The sequence below is a fragment of the Haemaphysalis longicornis genome, unplaced genomic scaffold, assembly GCF_048455015.1.
Source record: "Haemaphysalis longicornis isolate Haplotype H1 unplaced genomic scaffold, Haemaphysalis longicornis Haplotype H1 scaffold_4, whole genome shotgun sequence".
Taxonomy (NCBI): Eukaryota; Metazoa; Arthropoda; class Arachnida; order Ixodida; family Ixodidae; genus Haemaphysalis; species Haemaphysalis longicornis.
This window is the reverse complement of record NW_027526361.1, coordinates 33,753,297-33,770,206: the sequence shown is the minus strand read 5'-3', so window position 1 is coordinate 33,770,206 and position 16,910 is coordinate 33,753,297. Positions and strand designations below refer to the sequence as shown.

The window sequence follows — 16,910 nt, the reverse complement described above, 5'->3', positions numbered from 1 at the left end:
TAAAAATTTATTCAATTTTTTGAAAGGACTTCAAATCTAGTTCGGTTGAATAGCACTTCAGCGTATTCATAATGTTTTCTAATCAAGCGGTGCAGTCACGCAGTTCTGATTCGAACCCAAATCATTTAACTCCTTTCCCAGTAACGCCGCCGTTCTCTCTCCACCTCCCCGCACCAGAATACCTCACAAAGAAGTGCGAGTAGGAATTGAGCTGTCGAGTCGAAATCGAGCGTGTAACTACGAGCAAAAAAAAAAAAAAAAAAAAGGACGTAACGGGAGACGAAGGAGGCGCGCGCTCGCCGTCGCCATGTGTGCGCCGTAGCGTGAGCGCGGCGCTTGAGTCGCTGCAACCGACCGTCTGCCGGCTCTCCCCCGGCTTATCTCGGCCGCTCCCTTCGCCCCCATCCACAGCGACCCCACCCTCCTTTCCATCCCCAGCATCCTTACTCTCCCGAAAGTAGCGGTGGGCGAGTGAGCGCGCGCACGGACCCGCGGCGCTGCACGGGATTCCGGGCGCGTACTCGGAGGGTCTGGGATTGTACAAGGCGCCTGCGCGCGGTGGCTCCAGCGAGTGGTGTGGCCGAGTCGACGCGCGCGCGCGCGCTTGCTCACGCCGCCTGCGCTCACTGATATGCTCGCGCCGGCCGAAGCTGCCGCTCCTGCGTGCGGAGGGATGTGCGCTTTCCTGCTCGCCGTCGGATGCGCGACCACCGGCGCCTGGCTGGCACAGGCGGTTGACCACATTGACAAGTGAGTCAGACGGTAATCCCCTCTACATTGCTGAGCAGAGGTCAATAGGAGCTTTCGTTGAGGACACCCCGAGCAATCGGTTGCCGTGGGAAATTTCTTCTGCGGCTTCCTATCCTCGTGTTTGGTCAGCGGACTATCTTTCGCACTTTACAGGTTGTACTGCTTTGAGTAGATCAAAGTTGGCAACTAGCGACTGCTGTGTTCTTCTGTTTTCTTTTGCATGATGAGATTTCCTTTGCCCCGTTTCATTCCCAAATATGAAATTGCAAAGTAGGGAGTCTTTACCTGTGTGTTTAGGTGGTTGTTGTTTGTGTAATCAACACTTATTTCCAGTGAAATGATGAAATTTCAAGCAAATTCCCAGGTTATTTTTCTCAAAGGGTGTTTGAGCTAAACTGTAGAAGTTACTCCAGTAAGTGTTGGTGCGTGCACGAGGGATGCACAGCACTTAAAGATGAGTCAAAAGTGACACGCGCAGGTCTAAGTGCGCCGTAATGACCATAAAACAATTTGCATGTGTTGTGTAGGGAAAGCGAGATATAATTTATTCGCGGTCAGGTTAAGGCACGATAGGTGTGTTAAATCATGCGTAGCGTTGATTCCACTGATCTTTTACTTTTTTCTGCGATAGAAAAAAACTTTTCTGGTGTGTGTGAGGAGGTGTAGGTGCCCAGGCAGCTAGCAACTAGGTGATTTGTTCATGCACAGCAGCTCTCGGACGTTACAGTGATGATACATGCCATTATCTGGTTGGGGCAGTTGTCAAGGCTTGTAGCGTCATTGGCCGTTTGGAGGCAAATGGTGCCGGTGACAGAACTCAGCCATTGGGGAAAATACACACCGCTGGATAAAAAAGCTAGCCATATGCCGTGGAGGCGTAAACAAGCTGCAGACCGAAGGTCGCACCGACAGCGTTATCGATCTTGTAAGCCCTCCACACCTTCAGACGAGCACTAATTACTCTGGGTGCTTATCAAAGGCACGTGAAAGGATTAAATGCGCCAAACATTTCGGGATTCAACTCGTCCGTGAAATAGGCAGCTCGAACAGCTCGCGTTATTCCAGATGGGAGACATGTACCGTTCTAAGCTTTTCGTTTGCGGCAAGTAAGACGTCATCAACGTTTGAAATATGCGACAATTGCGCATAGGCGCTCTTGATATCTTTCTTGGTTATCGTACTGTCATGGACAAGCTAGATGTAAACGCGAAAATATGAACTAGAACACGCGAAATTGAAAAATATTGTTCATGGAGGTTTAATAATGACGCAGTATTGGTATATTTGAAAAGCCACACTTGCCAGCTTCGTGGGCGTTGTTCGGAAACACGTTAATGTGTCCCGCGTGGGATGAAGTGACGCTATTTGTCTGTTCTGGTTCATATTTAAATGATCGTGCTTCATTTGTCAATGATTGTGCATCTGGTATGCCCAAGATCTTTTCTATAGATCCCAAGCAGCCGGCTACTAGGATTCTGGAAATTCCAAGCTTCCACAGTGCCGGCAAGGCAATCTTCGCCCCTTTTTGACACGCGGACTCAAACACTTTGAGGGGAACCCCGTCCATCATACCAAATGCTTATAACAAACCAATGAACATACATTGGTTTCAATTGCTTCCCTCTATAACTCATTATTTGTAGAGCGTTCTTGTAATCGTCCCGTGGATACAAGGTACTGAGGATCTAAGGTAGATTTCTGTTCAATGGTCCCGAATAATGAGGCTCCTGTGTGTATTCCTGGAAACACGCCGTTTATAACACTTAGCCCTAGCGTATGCTCCTCGAGCTTACCTGCAATGCATACAATGTGCTGTTATGATTGGCTGTGACGAATACAAAGACTGACAGAGACGCCATTTGCCGGAAAATACGGCAGTAGCAACGGATTGCAGAACAATTAGGACGACAGTTAGGCAGCTGAAATAATGAAATGAACTATTAAAAGGGAGGGCGAAGCAGAACGTATACACGAGAAGAGTAGGAAGAAAAATTATATAGCTAAAGAAACGAGAAGATCGAGGGAAACCGGAACGTCCCGAAGTTACATCCTGCCAGCGAAATGAAACCGGAGAAGGCGAGCAAGAGCCTCGTAGTTTCAGGACAGGGATTTGAGGAGGCGTCTGCGCACCGCGCCCAACCAGCGTTAGCTGACTTTTTTACGCTTTATCTAGGTCATTCAGTTTTTTTTAACGGTTTTGCCTCCTCCGCTGCAAAGTTCTTCAACATGTAGCAGCCCTTTTAGATTGCCGATCCTCGTCGCTTTCGGCGCACCCTTGATGGAACTGCGGAAATTGATTTCACTCTAACGCTACCGTTAAATTTTCAAGAGGCTTTACATTACGCTGAAATATTCTCAATTTTTTTCCTTTTTTTTTTTTTTGTGGTGAGACCCCAATGTTTGTTTTAATCATATACGGTTTTGTTAACGTGATTCGGGCCGATACGCCTACATGCGTAAACAACCACGTACTTGAAAAAACATGGCCCACAGCAATGAAAGTTTGAGTATAAAGCAGTGCCTTTAAAACAAAATAACAAAATTGCTTCTGCAGTTTGGCTCCTAAAAATACGTGACTCAGGTTCGCACTTCATGCCCCCCCGTAAAGTGCAAGCCCACTGAAGAGCCTATCAACGCAACCGTGTCTTAATAAATGCAATTCCAAGTTTGCGTAATATTTGACTTTTCTCGCAACGAAACAGGAAGCTCTTCCGTGACGAAACCGTGGTGGTAGGGGTGCTTCTTTAGTGATTGGAAGTGGGTTTTCGACACGTGCTGCTTTAATTTATGGGAGAGGTAGCCGCCTTAAAAACTAAAACAAAGTGAATAGCCTATAACGCAGTCGGGCTTAATAAACGCGCCCAACTGTCCGTAGAAAAATTTACGTTACTCGTAGTGAAAGCGGTAGTCTTCACGTGACGAAACAGTTGTGGTAGGAGCACTCGCTTAGCGACACGAGTCTTTATTTTACACGTGTCGTTTCAATTTATGGTGACGTAACTGCCTTAAGATGCAAGTCGACAAAAAAAGATGGAGTTCCTGTAATTGATTTTTTTTATTTCTTTACTGAAATAATCTCATGTTCTTGTGCTTCGTCTGGACGTGTTAAAAACTGTGAGCTCTAAAAACGTAGCCCTATATGTAAATAACGCTTGAGTTAGTTAATTGATTGATTGTAGGGTTTAACGCGCCGACGCTTCGCAGGTGTTGGGGCGCGCTGTAGTGGAGGGCTCCGGATTAATTTTGACCACCTGGGGATCTTTAACGTGCGCCGAAATCTCGAGCACACGGGCGTTTTTGCTTTTCCCTTCAATCAGAAAATCCGCCGCCGTGGCCGGGAATCGAACCCGCGACCTCGTCCTAAGCAAGACAACGCGTTAGGCACACAGCCATCGCGGCGGGTTTGAGTCAGTTGCCAATGCAAAAGGTGATGGTGTCGAAATCGGGCTTTTTTGACCTATTGAAAGCTTCGTCCTGAGAAACGTGAATGCCTTTGCCCACGTAAGTAAAACTTGCAGCAAGGTACAGTTTACTTTGTGCAGATCGTGCAAGGTTCTCAGACGGTCAATTACCTATGATGAAGTCTACTTTTAGCTGAAAAGACTCGGGTGGCTGTTTTTTTTTCTTTATATAATGTCACTTTGAAGGTTCCTTCTTCTATATATTATTAGCGATGTTAGATGTGTTTACTTTACTTACAACATGTCTTTAATGACTTTACTTAGAACAGAACTTTCGCTTCAAGAAGGAAGTAGGTATACGCACCGAAATGTTTTATATTCACATAAGGCTATGTTTCCGGCCAGACATCTAAGACCAGTTTGCCTGGAATAATTGTAGCGCGTTCCTCCATATATGAGCTTAAATAGCTTAGATGTTCACAGCTGTTTGTAAACGTATCAAAAAGCTGTACTGCTTATACTCAGTAGTGACCTATATAGATTGTTTAATATACCTTTTTCATGACATTTTTAGTTTAATTTTTATAATAATACAAAACCCATAGTATGACAAATACCAAAACCGTCGGTGTATTTATTTATTTATTTATTTATTTATTTATTTATTTACTTATTTTACCCTCAAGGCCAAGGGCATTACAGAGGAAGTGGGGGCTCATGTAGGGGGAGCAATACAAAAAAGAAATAAAACAAAGTTCAGCAGCAACAACACCTAAACATGTTTTTTTTTTCCGGCTTTTATCTTTTCTGGTGAAATCAACATCGTTGTTACCATAATGCACTAAGCGAGCTACTAAAGGCTAATCCTCACAAATACAGCAGGGTGGGCTTTGTCTTGATGGTACGTTTAGCGTCCCAAGCAGCATAAACAGTCGCTGCAGTGAAATACCGCCGAATACGGGCTCCGGCGCCTTCGACTACGGGCGTGCTACCACGTCAACCTAGAGGGAATACTGCCTGCATCCCTACAGTCGCCGACCGTTTATTCGGAGGGCGAAAATTCGGACACGCTTGTTTACTCGGACACCTTCGCGGCACAACCACTTGTCCCATTGAAGCACGTGCATATCCAGGACCGATAGTTCGGACGCCGCACAGCACGCCGTTCGATTTTTGCGACTTTAACTTCGGTGAAGAATTTTTGCCGCCTAATACCACCGGTGTGTTGCAGCCCATGGACCAAGGTGTCATTAAGAACTTGAAGCTGCACTACTGATCTCGTCTTCTGAATCGTGTGCTGTTGTGTGTGGACAGCGGCAAAAGCTACGTTGTGGATGTGCTGTCGGCTGTCACCGTTCTCTCTGATGCTTGAAAGGCAGTGACGCAGGACACGATCCACAACTTCTTTCGGCATGCAGGATCTGTGGTTGGCAGTGAAGACGAGGATTATGGCGCAGTCCAGAACTACACAGCTGAGATGCCACCTGCCGCAGCATCCGACATTTTCGATGAACTCCGTGCTAGCGGTGTCCATGTTGGAGTGCGTACGTTTGAAGATTTTACCAACATCGATAGTGCCGTCCTGCTGTGTGCCGAGTGGGATGATACCAAAATCGTACTCCAGGTTCTCGAACTGGCGCAGTTGGACAGCGACTACGATGATGACGTGCCACCAATGCCAGAGGCATGAAATACTGGTCTAGCGCGAGGCTTTGCGGTGCTATTGTCTGTCTACAGTAGCGGACAAACACTGGCTGAAATACGGGCAGACTTAGTCGCGCGTAGGCATGCGTGTGTACAAACGAGCATACGTACGTTTTTCCAGCCGTTGGGCCAATGAAACTTTTTTTTAACGAATCCTTTTTTTGGGACTCCGGATTATTCGAACATAATGGCGGTTCCCGTCGAGTGTATATATATATATATATATATATATAAATGCTGTTTTTTAGGACTCGACGGGAACCGCCGTTATGTCCGAATAATCAGGAGTCCCAAAAAAAGGATTCGAGGACTGAGGATTCGAAGGACTGAGAGGAAAATTTCTTGGCATTAAAGTACAGCTTTCTACGTAAATAAGTGATGTACATCCCCGATGTACTTCCTGACTGCTTTTACCAACATCAAGCTTACCTATCGAGTCACGCCAGTCACGCCCGGGGATAAAAGGAAATATTTCTAGAGAAAGTTCCCATGAACGTAAGAGCGAGCGGACCTTGTTTGAGGACTCGTTTTAATCTTCGCATCCTAAGCGGACCTTTTAAGTGCCTTGCGCTGCGGCGCTCACCAGAGTCTTCCAGGGCATATAATAGTCCCCCACACAAGGCGCGCCGGCATTGTTCGTTATCATCGCTATGGCTCGCCTTACCGCAATCTACATCGCTTTTTATTTCCCTGCTTTTTGCGCAAAACAAGAATGACATCTAAAAAAATGACGCTCGCAATCTCAAGGCAAAACTGGTTACAAACAATGACTTGTATTTGAGAAACTTTTCTTTAATAAGGGGAACGGGGTCAGGCGTGATTACGACATACCAAATGGTAAGTGAAGGTATTGGGGAGCGTCCATGAATCATTAAAAGTCTCAACTTCACTAATTACTGCCCTTTTTCTTCCACTTTCAAGGTATATTCTCCAAGTACAAGAGTTGCGGTGCTCGCTTTTGTTGTTTTACGTATTCCCTAACGCGATTGTGTTAGCCAAGCTCGCGGTATAATCTTCCTTATAAAAGCGTCGCATAAAAGTAGCATAAACTGTCTAACAGGAGAGACAAACAGCAAAACGACGTGAATGTTCACAAGCTCTTGTTATATTGAATTTTCATGTGCCGAGACCTATACAGCTGAACTTGTGATTGCGGTTTTATTTCACATTTTTCTCCACCGAGGGTTGTTGTGATGTCCGGGTATTTTCAAGCAGCCTATCAGTAGGACGCTTCTGACATTTAAGACTTGTGTTTACAAATTTCATTGTTTTACTTTACACCTAAATCTGAAAAAAAAAACTGTTCTGCAATCTTTGAGTGAGTACGTAAGTTCATAAATGAGTGAGGGTGGTAGGAAATAGATTTTCTACGTTAAATGCAGATGTCTGTGGGGCCCTGGCAGCTGCTGGAAGACCGGCACCGCTCCACCAAGTCTTGCTGGGTTACCTTGGCACTTCAGTCATCCTAGTCACGAAATATTTGTAGGAGGGTTTAGAGGAGGGACTGGGATGCTTGGAACCCCGATTACTCATAGAAAACATTACAGAACACAAAAGTCATCTTCATCATTATCTTTATTTTCTTAGAAGTAGGAGGCGGAACAAAAAGCCGCGAAAACAGCTTGACAAGGGCCCCGACCCCAATAAGTGGACAACATGGCAGTTTAGAGAAAAAATCCATTATGCACATAGGAAACACCCCGTTTTCGCTCACAGTAAAAAGCATGCTCGCTTGACGATCAAGGGGTTAGTGGTTTAAAACCGGCCGTTCGAAGGAGATGTCTTTATTGTAGAATGTCAGCCAGCTCTCCGGCTCTGAGCTAGGAACAACAGCCCCATCTTAGGAGGGGCCACATGCCAAATATAAAATGCCGGTCCAGCAGTCTAGAGCCGTTTCACGGTGAACTCCACGGTTCTTCTTGTCTCCCTATGTGTGGGAACAGTGTATAAAACGAGCGGCGACCGTCTGACGTTGAATACATTACGCAAGAGCCGTCGCGCCACACGGCGTTCTGAACCACATAAGGATAGCAGACGAAGCACTTGGAAGGCTCCCGCCGGTAGCGGAAGACGGCGTTGCTTAGTAACGCTGTTAAGGGAGGCCTATATGGTTACGGTTTTGTGTCGTTTTTATGTCTGCGGACAGAAGCTCCCGAGGATCCACGTGTCCTTCAAGCACGGGGCATGCTATAGCACGCGGCGTTGGAAAACAAACGTCCTGAACGGTTAGAGTGCCATTAACGTGCGGTCATCACCAAAGTCGCACGCCGTTCAAAACAGAATGAGCACCTCAACTTTATATGTGTCGTCACTTGGATATGCATGTTGAGTAGATTAGCTATCAATAAGCCTAATTTGATGGATCAACACATGGGGTAGACCTCAAGCCTATACATCTCATCATTTGCATTAAATGTATTCTGAGTGGGTCAGTTATTAAAATGCACCATTTTCACGATGAGTAGAGTCAGAATAAAAGCGTGTGCGTGTGTCTTGGGAAAAACCACCGTCAATTCTTAAGAGAAACAAAATTTGCCCATATCTTTGACTTATGTTCTGTCACCTCTTTCAGATGCGCTGAAAAGCACAACTGCCCATCCACCTTCACAGAGAAAAATGGCTCGGGGTATTTTTAAAGACGATAGTCTTTCTTGGGCTGCTTAAACGCAGAAAATTTGGTCTGTCTGTCTGTCCGTCTGTCTGTGACTCTATTCAGCCACCAGGCCAAAGTGAGTCAAACGCTGCGCAATAGTCATATACTCACAGCCAAATCTAAACTTCCGGTGTCAATGTTCATACTCTTCAACATTGTTGAACAAGAACAAGACATATCACGTAAATATAACGCAGAAAATCAATACATGGGTTACATTTGCAGTGTTCTTTTATTAAACAATTCACAAACTCTTGGATTTTGCGATAGCAATTAAAATACTATATCAACTGCAGAAAACCGTCGCCTGCTGTTGCCCGCGCTACATGGCAGCATTTAAAAAAATCGAACCGCAGCAGCAACCAAAGCTTCCACTAGATAGGTCCCACGTTCCGCTTGTAACGCCCGTGGAGTAGGCCAACGTGGTTCTAGAAAGGTTGTACTAGTAGGGTGCTTCAGTTCACGTGCATCTCCGCCGTACGGCAGCGCTGGCATCAAGACACCCGACTTGTAGTAGTAGAACTCAGTAAACTTAAATTCACTTGAGCAATCCCCTACTTGTTATCTTTAGACGAACGAGACGGGAGAGGAACAGCACGAGAGGTGAGCGAGAAAGAGAAGCATTTACTTGGCAGGGGCGCCTTTCGACTATCGTCTTTCGTCGACATTTGCGACGAAAGGAGGAGATTCGCGGCTAATTTGTTTTTCTGCTCGCTGGCGTGGCAATTCTTCACTGTTGGTCCTTGGTTGACAAGCGTCACACCGACAGACGCAATTTTACAGAGATGGCGCATCTGGCGTTGTCGCGCCGCTAAATACACACGATTCCGCTGGATATGATCACTGGCTAGGCTTACACCATGGGGTCAACGTAAAGATGAACCCAACCGAGAGTTTTGAATAGGCGGAAATCGTGAATCGTGAAGCTCCGATGAGGACGCAGCGAGTGTGTTTATTGACCATACAAAAAGCAACATAAAAATTTCACCAGCAAATAAATTTACCGTTTTAACTACATGTTTGCCTGTTTTCAATGTTACAAAATTTCTGATTTGACGAAATTTTTCGCATTCTCTTACGACTAAGTAAAATCTGGGTTCGGTTGCGGGATGAAAGCTGCTCCAAGAATCCAGGCCACGAACAATATTAGAGTCGTTTCCGGTGGTTCATCTTCATGTAAAAAGATTCACAATCTGCCTGGGCTGCTTGATCACGTAGATTTAGGTGTACGGTTACAATAAGAAATCCTGTGGCAGCAATTTCAACCAAGAACGACTGCCCATCCTCTCTTCTGTTATTTGTAATTTATAATGATTTTCAATGGTAAGAGTGGTGGGCGGATGGGCACGGAGACTGTATATTATAAAAGAAGTTGTGACGACCGCCAAATACGACGCAAGTATACAACTCAGCTGCACGTATTTTTTATCACATTCTCTGTTATCGCTGTTACACTGATTCATAGCTATGTAACTGTGAGTTCGTAAGATGAATTCCAGAAGTGTTCCGGCGTCCAGCAGTAAGCACGCAGCGTTGAAGCAGCATAAAGAAGACCGTTTATTCGTGATAGCGTGCCGGTATATATAGCGTCCGGCAGCTGCATTATCCCAGCCATGCGGTACACGAATAGTGATAGGCAAAAGGCAGATACAAAGGGCGCATGCGCAGCTGACACGATACAAGAAGATAACATGTATTTCATCATTAACCGATGTCATCGGCCTATGTGGACAGTGGCTGTCAGGGAGCGCTAAGTGGGCTACTTTTGAAATGCTCGCGCTGAAACATGAGAAATACCCGCGAGACCCCAGCCGCAGCCCCGGATTATGAACTTAGACAAAAATATACTACTCTCACCACTCTCCTTATACACGTCAAACAATTCTATTCTTTTGTTGGGCGTCACCTACAGCCTTAACATGTGGGACGTAAGAAGCTAAAATAGGTTTTCATTCCTAGGTTGATTTGATTTGAGCGCGGAGCGGAACCGTCAGGCGAAGCACTTCCCCAGTATAAATGAGAATAAGGTGTCACAAGAGGTCCTCGGGGAATACGGCACATACTATAGAGGAAAAATACCACATGTGCAGCGCCCTGAATCCTATCGTTAAGCGTCACTTTATATTTTCAACGTCGGAAATGTCCTTGAAGCCTAACAGGTCATTGAAAGATTTGTGAAAGGGAAAGTCAAACTGCATATTGCTGCACCTTAGAGTCATCCCTATTAATGAGGCGCTTGAGCGTGTCGCTCGCAAGTTAATTTATCATTTTCAATGCGTAAAACCCGGCCGCTGCATACAAATCGCACACGTACACGGACGTACGTGCACTGCAGACTACCAATAATATGCGGACAGAGTGCTACTAGTAACCATTAAGAGTTCCGACGGCTCACTTTTCAAAAAACCCTGGCAGCCGTTATAGCGCACTTGGTCACAGCGAAATGTTAGAGACCATCCCGGCGTGTTCTGTTCGGTGTTATATTTGCCCTTAGGCTGTATCTTCTCAACGCGAGTTTCGCGCGACGCATTGGCTCGGCAAACACTATCCTGCTCTCCGACATGTCGTCGACCTAAAAAAAAAAAAACAACGCCATACTGTACTAACACGTCTCGCTTCGGCACACAAAGGGTCGCGTACTAATGCAGGCTTTGCTTTCAATGCTGTCAGAGAAATTCATTTCGCACACAATCGCACTAGTTGCTTCATATGCTGCAGACACTTTGTGAAAAATATCGGTTTCGTCCGGAATCGTTTCCCAAAATTAGGCTTTTCGGTCTGTGCATTAGTGCAGGCACCAGTATTTCTGAGCTTTTCTTTTTCAACGCGAAAGAGCCTCCTGCTCTGTATGTTTTGAAGTTCCTAGTAACAGAGATTTTTTATTGTGTCCTCCTCACCCTTTTTTATGCATGCGTACTCGTGTGCATTTCTACGGTGCGAGTTTCTTCAGGGAATTGTGTGCGTGAACAGCCTAATTTAAACCTTTCAATCTTAATCATTTTATGTCCAAGCTAATGATAGCTACATTTTTTCCCGGGCCGCAAGTAGTATGTGTTACTTAGACGAGCTCTACCTGCGCAGTTCATCTATCGGTAAAAAGACCCCCAAGCTAAGTAGTTTCAAGAACGAGCGTGCTTAAAAATTTAGTCGACTTAAGTAGCTAATCCATACACCTTGAGAGAAAGAAGAAAGCGTTTCCGGAGGCCAAGTCAGGCTCTAGGCCAGTCGACGGAAGTGGGTAAAGGAGTTTAAAAGATTGCGTGAAATCAAAGTGACCACATTAAAGGCGAGGGTTTTAGTCTTATCGTGGGTCCTTTGGGTGATAGGCATCGCATTAAGGGGAGGGCAGAATGCCCATTGGTTCTAAAATGCTCGTACTAGACCGCCTAAGAATACAAATATACCAATTAGCACGGAGTGGCGGTTTGTAGGTATCGTTTAATTGTTGGTGCGGGAGAAAAACGAGGGAATTGGGGACAGAACCAACTGAGGTGACGTAGTTTAGTTTTATTGTTAAAGTGGTACTGTTGGCAGTGTGCCCACAGTATCATGCCTTTTGGCTAAGGTCAAAGTGTGGGACGTGGCCCGACCTCGTGCAGCAAAAATATCTGTAATTACACTTCCCTTTACACTTTTACCTTTGCCATACTCTCACGTCATAGTTCCCTAGTCATGGTCTCACATGCGGCTTTTGTATATTCATACCTAATACTTATGGCTATAGGGAGGCGGTGGGGGAGTTCGCGGTAGGGGTGATTTTAGGAGGAAAATTAGCAAGGCGGGCCTATTCGATTGGGCATTGGGGCTATTCAATTATGTGTCTCAAACTAACCGCGGACTCCCCGAGGAGAATTCCGGCATTAGGTATTCGGCCTACGTTAAACTAACAGCGGTGAGTCCGAGTCCATAAATAAAAGTGCCGCATTATCCAAAATATATTTGGGCCACACTTTGTGCTGGAGAACCGTCATATAGTACGCAGAATTAGTAGATTTTGCGAACATACTATTTTACACTTACTGGGACATATAGCTAACTCTTGCTACGCAGCAAGCCGACATACTTCTTACACATCGCATAAATAAGCCCGGTTCGCTCATACCAGTACGATAAACTCGATGATGTAGGCTCGCATTTATACTTATTGTTCAGACTTATTTATTTCCGATTCCTGGTTACCAGCAGGGACATACTATTAATAATTGCGGAAATGTTTTGGGCGCTTTGCTATAGAGATCCCGTTAGAATGGAGAACACAACAATGATGCCAGCGCTGAAGCACCCGTTTGAGTCTCCTGATTTCTTCTGACCAATACCCTTGTACAGCGCAATGGTAATTTTCCGATGTACGTTGCCCAGCAGATACGAATTGCGAAAACACGGCGTTTGCAAGCAATAACTCAACCTTTCTTGCCGCGGGCTTCAAACCAGTCTCCGTGACGCTGGCCGAAAACTAGGGCATTGCCCTTAATTGCTTGCGCTAACGGCTCCGCACATTTGGATATTGATGGGGCAGACAAGTTGGAAACACTCGGCGTCGCTAATGCACTCTCATTACCCATTGGTTAGGCGTAACGAGGCTTGTTTGCTCTCCGAGCTAATGACATGTTTGGAAACAACCTTAATCGCACTTTTGACGCCAGTGACCAGCTATTTCGTGTCTCCCATTGGCTGGGTACGTACCGTATTATAGCCTACCTGACTCACTCCAGCTTTTCAGGTTGTTAGATTTTTCGTGCCTATTATGTTAGGTCGTCATACGCCTCGCAACATCCGGAAGGCAAACGGGCAAAGATGAGCCGTCAAACCTATTTTATGAGCTGTCAAACCTATTTTGTCGCTGACATCCACATTTGATCGACAATCAAATTCAATGACCTACAGACCAAAGGGTCATTGGGCAGCGCTAGACGGCACCTTCAAGAGCTATTGACTCGGAGGTTACTCGAACTCTATGAGCTCTGGGTGGCAAAATCTGAATGATGGCGCCTAAATTTATTTGTGCCCAGCATATTCCCAGCAAATCATCCATCACTCTTCACGGGAAGGAACATGCGCTAATCGGCGGCACCATGTTTGTCTAACCTTTGATTTGTGTTCATGTATAAATTTGTGTTTTTTCAATAAACCGGTAGTTGCGAGTAGGCGCTTGTGTGTGTCGCTCCTCTTTGTCCCCGTTTTTTGTGCGCTTGAAGTTTTCGATCATGCAACAACTAGCCCGACTTGCGGTATTGCTTCAGCATATTCCCACAGGTAGCGTGAGACATCACGGCGTAGTAAAGGTCGCTTTTCGTACCTTCGAGGCGTTATCATACATAACTCGTTGAATGCTACCATTTATCTCCATCAGGTTAATTATCACATACCAAGCCTTCCTTGGAGCTCCGCTGTTTCTTAATATTTATCGAAACTTTCTAGATTGAAGTGTCTTAGTTATTGTTGCGTTTGGGCAGTAGAGAGCAGTAAAGCCTGTGAGGGAAAAAAAGGGAAGTAAGTGGCTTCCTGGATGGGCTTGGACCTCGCTTGAGGGAATTCAGAAACAGTTGCATTGTTCATTAACAGGTCATAGCAAGAACTAAGTGTCCTAAATAAAGATGAACACTGCATAGAAACAGCGCAAGATACAAGGGACAAGAAATAGTGTAGGACACAAACACAACCACAAAATATTGTCATCAGAGAAAAATCGTAACCGCCTATAGTACTTCGAGACCTGTTGTCGATGGAGGTTGAATAATCATGATTATCTATACAGAGTTATTTCGTACGAGTTTTACTTTTTTATCAGAGATGTTCTCTTTCTATCCTAGAAACCGCCCGAAAACTGGAGCCGAAATTTCGGCGCAATATTCGGCAGCCCGAACAGCTGTTGGCACTGGGCCATCCAACAACATTACTTTCCCATTCATGGTGCCAAATCTGTTCCCGGAAGGAACATTAGCTGCCTCTTCCCGGCTTCCCCGTGAAACAGGGTGAGTGTTGATATATGCAATGAGGCCCCAGATTTTCGTCTCCGTTTATTCACACGTCGTCCGCTGCCGTGGTAAACAGTGGCCATGCAAAGATCTATGGTCATTTGTTTATGCCATTCATTTAGGCACTATTGAAAGCCGCGGCAGGGACATATGCTCTGTACAATGTAGGAACATAAAACAGCGCATGGGAAAAGGACGAAGGTGAGCAGGCTAACGCCAGCGCTTTGTTTGTCACCAGCGCTGTAAGTAGGTCTGCTGGTGGTCTGAACTTCTTTGTCCTTCGTTGTGCCGCTTGAGTGCATGAACAAAAGATGCAGCATGACGGCAAAATATTCCTGTCGGTCCGTTTATAGACCGAGTGACAGAATAATAAATTGAAAAATGGGGTTGATCTCTCTTTCACAGGAATCGGTAAAACACGAAAGTGAGATGGCCCGTCACATGATCAGTTGAATGTTTATTCTGCACCGATATGAACTTGAACATCGCTATTTATATTTCGTCGGTATGACACCGTCAGACGTATACACATTAGACACTGGATTGCACGCGCCGGAGCACTGCGTAAACCCGAATGAAACCGCACGCGCCCGCAAACCATGCGAACGAAACCCAACGGATTGCCAGCGAATCGTTTGGTGAACTCGCGATCCGCTGCAGCGAAAGAGCATGATTTGCGGGGCTGTCTTGTGGGTGTGCTTGGCGAGCGACAATCTGCTGACACGTCGCTTTCGCAAATGTGCGACCACTGGGTCCCTGCTCCATGGTGTGTACGGCACACGGTTGCGTTGCGACGTGCTCAGCTATAGCCCCACCTGTCGGCGCTCATTAGCATAGCGATTCACTACTTCTCTTCACCTCCCTTAGACGCCAGCACCATCGAATTAGAGGAGGTTATATAAAAGATATATGGCGCGTTCATTCGGCTGTCTGCGCTTCAGCTCGTAGCGGAGTCGGTAAAGCGCCTGGCCCCCTCCGTTGCGGCGACGGAGCAAACGTGGCCGCGTTTTTCTGGCGATATCATTTCCGTCAAGGATATGACGCAAGTCAGATCTTGCTGGATCCCGGCATAAAACACTTTCATGTTAATAAAGAACAACAGAGTGAAGAGAGCACGCGTAGAGAGCTGGTTTTCAGAGTGTAGACAGCTGTCACGGCAAAGCTGGCGACGTTGCCACGTGGGCGTCAGTCAAAGCGGGGCTCGCTGCTTCCCTCTGGCGATGCGTCGTTAAGACGGACGCTGTCTCAACGGGTCCCGTGAAACGCGTCAAAGTTGTACGCATTGCCGAATCGAGTATGCAGCCAGTACAGCAAAAGAGTGAGGATGGGGTAATGGCGCCGAAATGTCGACACTGGTGGGCAACGAAAGAAACGGCAGGCATCCAAAGTCATGGCTAAAGCAAGCAAACGTGACCGCTGAGACGGTTAAAGCGCTAATCACGGTTCGCGCGTTGGCGTATGTGCGAAACATAGTTAGCACAAGCAGCTGTAACCTGAGTTAGCGGTAGGGCTATATCAAATAATAAACCTACCTTAAGCACACAAACCGTCCTAACGGCCATAAATAAACGACCTTAAAACTCTCTAGGCAACCCATATGAAAAAAATATCTGCACGAATTCAGAGAATTGTATACTAATGCGTAACGTTCTTATGCCGCTTGTCTTGTGTATGAGTTCTTTGCATCCTTATTTTTTTGCTTTTTTTCTCTAAAAGCTGTCCGACCGATTATCTCCATTTACACTATTATAACGATCAGAGCTGTTACTTCCGCCAAATCTGCAAATTTGTGCAAGGGCAGGGGTTTACACGGTTCGCCATCCTGGCTATTTCTTTTCTATATCTTAGGTTTTGGTTTTTAAAAATTGAGCCCACCAGTTATCTTAATTTTGCGTTATTATAAGGATTAAAGGCGGTATTTCTGCCAAAGCTGCATTTCTGTGAAAATGCAGAGCGCTACACAGTCCTAACGGGGGAAGGGGGGAGAAGAGGGGGGGGGAGGGTTCTCGGCAAAGAATGCTACGCATTGAAAACAACGTCCATAAATTCTTAGTGCAGCTAGCTCAGTCAACCCTTTGTTGATCTATATGGGCTGCCGAAACCGATCTACATGGCAAGAACAAAAGAACAAACCACCCAAATTACAAAAGATGTGAACCAAACCTCATTCAACACGGAAAACACCAAGTTGGAAAAAAATTGGTGTAGCCTGCACAAGGGGTGCAAGGCTGGAGAAACAGCAGCTGGCGGCCGCCCTCCCTTCGTCGGAAACCTGGCTGTTGCACCTCACATGGTTTTCCGAACTTACCGCTGAAAGTTCTCGATCACTTGGAGGCCCGAATCGTTTTGTCCGCAGACTTTCCCATCCCTCCCAAAGTGGATTGCGTTAGCACGCGTTAGTACACGCAGGAACCAACTGCAACCGGC

At 45.9% G+C, this 16,910-nt stretch overlaps 1 protein-coding gene across 1 annotated transcript in view; it reads left to right on the top strand.

The window, feature by feature from the left end:
• The first annotated feature begins 466 nt into the window (after positions 1–466).
• LOC144178487 (glycine receptor subunit alphaZ1-like) overlaps positions 467–16,910 on the top strand; it is a 197,109-nt gene continuing 180,665 nt past the window's right edge. The window contains exon 1 of the mRNA XM_077706386.1: positions 467–750. Coding sequence (XP_077562512.1) covers positions 632–750 — 119 coding nt within the window. The 5' untranslated portion in view covers positions 467–631. The remainder of the gene's footprint in view (positions 751–16,910) is intronic.